We start from the raw sequence: 6,240 nt of genomic DNA, 5'->3' as shown, positions 1-6,240 counted from the left end.
CTAGGCCCAAATAGTTTTTGGTGCCCGTGGCTAGGCGTGTTATTTTGTCCGGTGGTGCATCACCGTCCTTTTTGTGACATATTTCGGAGGTGCGGCTAGAGATGCTCTAATAGATGGCTCACAAATGTTGTCAGGGAAATGGAAGATGCTCATGTGTTGCCACGTATATATGCTCACCAGAATGGAATATACGATCCGAGTCCAATCCATGGCGACCCTGATGGATGGATGGATTCCCTCGCACGCCTACGTACGTACGTACAGGTGACCGCTGGGTGATTAGTGGTTGATCAGTACAGAAAAAGTGGGGAGGAAGGAGTACTTGGCGATGGAGATCCGGCCTAGCGCACGCAGAGTCGCGAGCAATCATCATCCTGCTATACGCTACGCTGGCATTACTTGCTTTCCAATGTGGTGGCCTAACCGCCACCCAATCCAATCACCCACGACGCATACGCAGGACTCTTGTACGTAACCTACGCCTAATCCTAACCCCGACCTCGCGACACTGGAGCTCCAGGTAGTTAGCGATTAGATTAGCACCACGGCTCGCCACGACGCCGCCCCCTCTGATCCATAATTGCACCGGCACATTCAGACAGTGCACTGATGAATAGAGAAAGAAAAGAAACCTCAACTGATTAGTGCAAAGCACTGATTAGTGGCTGCTGACGGGTAACCTAACGCGCGCGCGCGGATCTGCTCCCGCGCACCAGCAGACGTACAGCTGGGTTAGGCTCTGAGCTGAGCCGAGGGGATCCATCGGATGACGCGTACGATCCAACTAACTACAGGATCATCGTGCAGCGGCAATTCTATACTATGTCAACAATCCACCGGCGATGCGGTGCGGTGGCGGCAGCGATTAACAAAGGAGGCGGCGATGGCGACTTGGGAGATTAAGAATTAGACGGTGCAGTGCGAGCTTATCTAATTGATAGTCGATACGATAGCAGGAAGGAAGGGAGGAAGAAGCGAGAAAAGATATGGCGGGCGAGATGACTTGTTTTATCACTGTTACAGCTGTCTTTTTTGACGTTTGGAAAGACCGCCACTTGTGGCGTCCCCCGTCTCTCCTCTCCCTCACCTCCATCCCTAGCTTGTGCTTATCCAGAACCAACCAACGTGTATCTCGCCACCGACCCACCGACCAACCACCACCCGCCGCCGCCGACACAGACGGACGGACGGAAGGTTGAGGAATAGCTGCTACGCTGGGACGGATGGACTGAGTTGCTTGTACATGCTCGCTGATCATACGCTGCTCTCTGGAGACTTGTTGCATGGTCGTCGTCTTGAATTCTTGCTGCGGATGACCGCTAACTTCTGGTGGCTGCTGCTGCTTCACTCGGCGTCGGAGCTGTCCGGGTCGGGCGCCTGGTTGAGATCCGGGTTCTTGGCCCGCCCGTTCCACGCCGTCCGCTGCTGCTTCTGGTGGTGGAGCTGGAGCAGCTCCTCGTCGCGCGCCGCCTGCTGCGCGTGCTGGTGCTGCCTCTGCCGCTCCCGGTGGTTCGCCGGCGCGGCGGCGGTGGCGACCATGGTCATCCCGGTCTGCAGCGCGTCGACGCGGGACCCGACCTCGATGGCCTTCTTCCGGATCGACGCCGCCGACAGCGCGCCGCCGCCGTCCGCCTCCAGCTCCTCGGGCGGCGGCGACAGCGGCGCCAGCGCGGAGATCTCGTCGGGGAAGTTGAGCCTGGCGGACCGGCCGCGCAGGTAGAAGACGGCCGTGTCGTAGGCGCGCGCGGCGGCGACGGGCGTGGCGTAGGAGCCGAGCCAGATGCGCGTGCGCTTGTGCGGCTCCCGGATCTCCGCCACCCACTTGCCCCACTTCCGCATGCGCACGCCGCGGTACTGCCGCCGCGGCTGCTGCTGGCTCAGCGGGGCCAGCGCCATCGGCGGCGCCACAGCCACCGTCACGCCCAGCTCCTCCTTGGCGGCCACGGCCGCGGCTGCGGCGGCAAGAGGGGCCATAGCCGCGGCTGCCGCAGCTGCTGCGGCTGCTGCGGAGGCTGACCCCGCCGAGTCCTCGCTGGAAGACGACGAGCGGTACTCGCCCTGCATGCCTCGACCTACCTAAGCAAGCTAAGCTCTAAGCTAAGCTAGCTAGCCGGCCGCCGCCGCCTCGGCGTCTCTCTCTGCTCTCGGCTGGCGCTCCCCGTGCAGGTGCAGCAAAGCAAAGGGAGTAGCTTTTGGCGTTGGCCTCGCAGGCTGCTGCTGGTTTCTCTTTCTTCTTCCTCGCTATCTATTTCCTGGGCAGTATTTGTATTGGGAATTTGTGGGTGGGGGTATGATTACAGTTTGGTTGGGTTGGGATAATCATAAACTAGGCCGCTCAGCTCGGGAGCTGATGACGACGTCCACGGCACCACCCTACTCTTGTGCTGTTTGGAAGGGAGCTTCAGCTGAGGCCAAGCAAGCAAGCGCGCGCGCGAGCGGCAGCCCCGAATTTTTTGTTATACCGTCTAAACTTGCGTCTCGACATCGGAGCGGTCCATGCATATCCGTATTGCCGTATTGTACTCTGTTCGGCTGCTACTGTATTTCGTGCGTACAGCTAGCGTCGACTCGTAGTTGCTTCTGAAATTGTATCTGTCGACCGACATGCCTTGTCAATCAGGTTGCCTGAATTATCTTTTTGGAAATAGAACTAGTTGCGTGAAATTGAAATTATATTTGATGGACACTTATTCTGGTAGTCAAAATAAACAAATCAGAGGTGAAAGATTCGTGGTTGTGGTACGTTATGACGATGGCAATGTCACAATCTATCCTTGTGCTATGTGTTGCTCACCAACCCTCATGCGCACTTGTCACCACACCGTAAGTTTGCTGACATCCTTTGCCACTCCAGTTTCTTCTTCTCAAAGTTCCATTCACATCTAGGGTTAAATACAATGGCTTGAGTATATACATAAGATATAACAGGGGGGAAATAGACATATCTTTTACATAACAAACTTTATGTCAAGGTAGACGATGACAAGATGATTATTACTGATTAGGTATTATACTACACACCTTTTTCACTTGGCTTATGAACTGCGAGGCCAAAAACACCATACAAATGTAATTCCATGCACTAGCTAACTGAGTTAGCCAACTATTTATTTATATTTTCACCATTTGGCGTAGTTGTGGTTCTTGTGATAACGTTTATTCTATCTTGAAAAGCATTTCTACCCATGATTTCAGAAAAAAAAAACAGAGAAAAGTTTTGGTAAAACAGCGATGACTGCCTTGCGTCGACAATTTTTTTTATCATCCTCCCTATTTCCACTAGCCCGACTGACTTGTTGGGATGACATGGCAGCTAATTGGATGGGTAAATTGGGTCTATACTCGTGGAGGTCTTGTGAAGCGAATATCCTAGCATATTTGACACTGTAGTATGATAGATTTCATTAAATTTGAAAAATTGGGTATAATTTAATGTGTTCCATATTTCAAGGAATATTTGCCGAGTTGTCCATCTAGTTCTCACGCTTGTGAGTTTGAGAATATATTATACGAATAGGATAAAAAAGGGGGTGTGCAATTCTCTATCGAACGAGAATTGACTTAATTTTAAGTCGAGTGATATCATCTCATAATTTTCTAGGGCGTTAAACCTTTTTTTTTACAACTTGACTTGTGATTGGAAAAATCTAGGATGCAGCTTGACCTGTAACTGAAAAATTCCAATTGAAGTCGATTTGCAACATAAAGATCACAGTTGCAACCTCATTGAAACCTGAAAATATTTCGTTGCAACTCTAAGAGCATGTACAGTGGTAGAGAAGGCATGTCTTCCATTACCCCGCCACATCAGTTAGAGAAGGCATTAGATATAAGTCATACAATGCATTATCTCTTTTGGCCATCTCTAGCAATTAATATTAATAATTAAATTTTGGTAGAAAATTTGTTGCTAAGAGAAGATATATGTGATACAATGGAGAAAATAGTCTTCCCTTATTTCGTAAGAGATGATCGATTAGCTAAGGGAAGACAGCCTTCTCTCTCTTCCAACTAAGAAAAAAATCTGACGTGGCATCTCTAAGAAAATGCTGACATCACCCTATTGTACGTACCCTTAGCAATTTCTGGATAAAGATCACAGCTGACACTTAGCAATTTCATTACAGCGAACATGGCAATATATTTATTATGTAGGCAAAAGATGGCAATTGGTAGAAGTCGTCCCTAATAAATGAGGAATGATTGGATATTCGTGATAAGAAAACGTTAAATGGAAGCAATGTAGTCGGCGTCCAGTACTTTGCGGTGATGTGTCTGGCTATTCCCTGATAATTGGTTGCTTTTAGGTGAGCTCACCAGCGGCCGCGGCCGCCCCCCGACCCGACGACGCGCATAATTGGGGCGGGAAAATAGCTGGCGCGCGTCCGGCCGCGCGCGCGCCGACCCGGGCTGGCTGGCTTGTGGCTTCCCGCCATGCCCTAGAATCCAAAGCTGAATCATGCAAATCTATCTAACTATGCGGTCGGTCGGTCGATCGATCGAGCTGGGCGGCGACGTACCGCTCACCACCACCCGACCCGAGATGTCGCACACGCACAGCATCTTGAGTTTTTCCCGGAGCATGATACGACGTCGCAGCGTCGGCCAGCGCGCCACCGTTGCTTGCGCGGCCCCATGCCGATGCCGATGCCGATGCCGGCGTGATCTCGGCCCGTGCGGACGTATGCATCTGCTGATGCCGTGATGCGCACCGCGCCGGTGAAGACACGACGTGGCCGGCGCGCGCTTGTCGCTTGCGCGGCCGCGCGGGCGCGTGGGCTCGCCGGCTCGGACGGGTTGAGAGGCTTTGGACCACGTCCATGTAGATGTAGTACTGCTGCTAGTGCTGGTACCACTACTACGTACCATGGTTGATCGAGCTAGGCTATGTAGACTAGGACGATAGATCGAGCTGCTACGGGGGTTTGCCTGGATCGAGTGAGTGCGTTGCATCTGGCCAGTAGGACTGTTACTGTAGGATAGGATCTCGTGAAACCGCTCTCGATTCGGGTCAAGAAAAGCCGGGCGGCGGCATGCACGGGAAAGCTGTCTTTTACTTCCGTTGTGTCGTGGCAGATGCCAACAGCATGCGCCATCCAGCAACATGGCGCCCCGTACGCCTCAGGGCCTCTGACTGTAATTCAAAAGAATTTTTTCAACAACAACTTTGAGAATGGAAAAAAGTTAGTATACTCCCTCTATTTATCGAAGGATGTCGATGACTTCACTAAATTTGGTTGTATCAACATCCAAATTTAGACAATTGATGACATCTTTTATGAACTGAGGTAGTATTGCACTAGTGGAGACATGTCATTCAGTCCTGGCCCGTAAGAACCTTTAATCTCGATTTTCCAACCGCGACTAATCAAGTGGGACTAGAGGTGCAACCTTTAGTCCCGGTTCTGCTACCAGCCAGGACCAATATCCCTCCACGTGTGTGCCGCAGAGCGGGCTGGGGCCAACCCCTTTAGTCCCGGCTCGTAACACGGACCGCGACTAAATAGTCTCTGCCGCGGCAGGAATTTGGACACTTTCTGTGCCGCGGCAGAAGTTCATTTTGTTGTGTTAGGGTTTAGGGTAAGGGCTGCCGCGGCAGGAATTTGGCTGCTTTCTGTGCAGCGGTAGGAGTTCATTTTGTTATGTTAGGATTTAGGATTAGAGTTTACGGTATTCATATCATTTCAAAATAGTTTTCGTATATTTCTACCTGTACAAGTTCGTACATAAATATATAGGATAATTGTCTTACGATCGAGCATATATATACAATTACATGGAGATCCCAATACCGACATCAGTAATGACCCCTAGCTATACTAAATCTTTCTTTGTCGTCTATAGCTTCTGCCCTCAAAAAACCTGGCAGCTCCTCTTCAACAGCAATTGCGCGTTCCTCTGGTAGGGACTTCCGTCGCATGGCATCGAACTATATAAGTAAAGGAGATCTATATGAATATCAATCATGATAATAAAATGATGGCAATAAAATAAAGTTGTAAATGTATTGCTTACGTCGTATCTATAATCCTTATGGTCAGAGGTAAACATGCGAATGAACTCGCAAACAAAGTATCCACATAGATGTGTCCCCGGTGGCTGCTGGTCGCACTTTACGAGAATAGAATTTTATCAAATAATAATCTAGCATGCATCATAATTGTATTTAAAATAGAAGTAAAGAGATGCACGGGCCTATCTCGTACTACTTAACGGAACACTCCAAAACTTCAGCTTCTC

General features: G+C 50.4%; 1 protein-coding gene across 1 annotated transcript; it reads right to left on the bottom strand.

Moving 5' to 3' along the window:
• Positions 1-899: 899 nt before the first annotated feature.
• LOC124675224 (ethylene-responsive transcription factor RAP2-10-like) lies at positions 900-2,427 on the bottom strand. The gene has a single exon (XM_047211292.1). The coding sequence runs from the start codon at positions 2,062-2,064 to the stop codon at positions 1,345-1,347; it is 720 nt and encodes a 239-aa protein (XP_047067248.1). The 5' UTR covers positions 2,065-2,427; the 3' UTR covers positions 900-1,344.
• Positions 2,428-6,240: the final 3,813 nt, after the last annotated feature.

The sequence above is a fragment of the Lolium rigidum genome, chromosome 7 (assembly GCF_022539505.1).
Source record: "Lolium rigidum isolate FL_2022 chromosome 7, APGP_CSIRO_Lrig_0.1, whole genome shotgun sequence".
NCBI classification, from domain to species: domain Eukaryota; kingdom Viridiplantae; phylum Streptophyta; class Magnoliopsida; order Poales; family Poaceae; genus Lolium; species Lolium rigidum.
This window is presented reverse-complemented; position numbering and strand designations above follow the sequence as displayed.

Bases quoted from the DNA above. Each gene is read 5' to 3' on its own strand.
- LOC124675224 (XM_047211292.1), bottom strand. From the start codon at position 2,064: ATGCAGGGCGAGTACCGCTCGTCGTCTTCCAGCGAGGACTCGGCGGGG.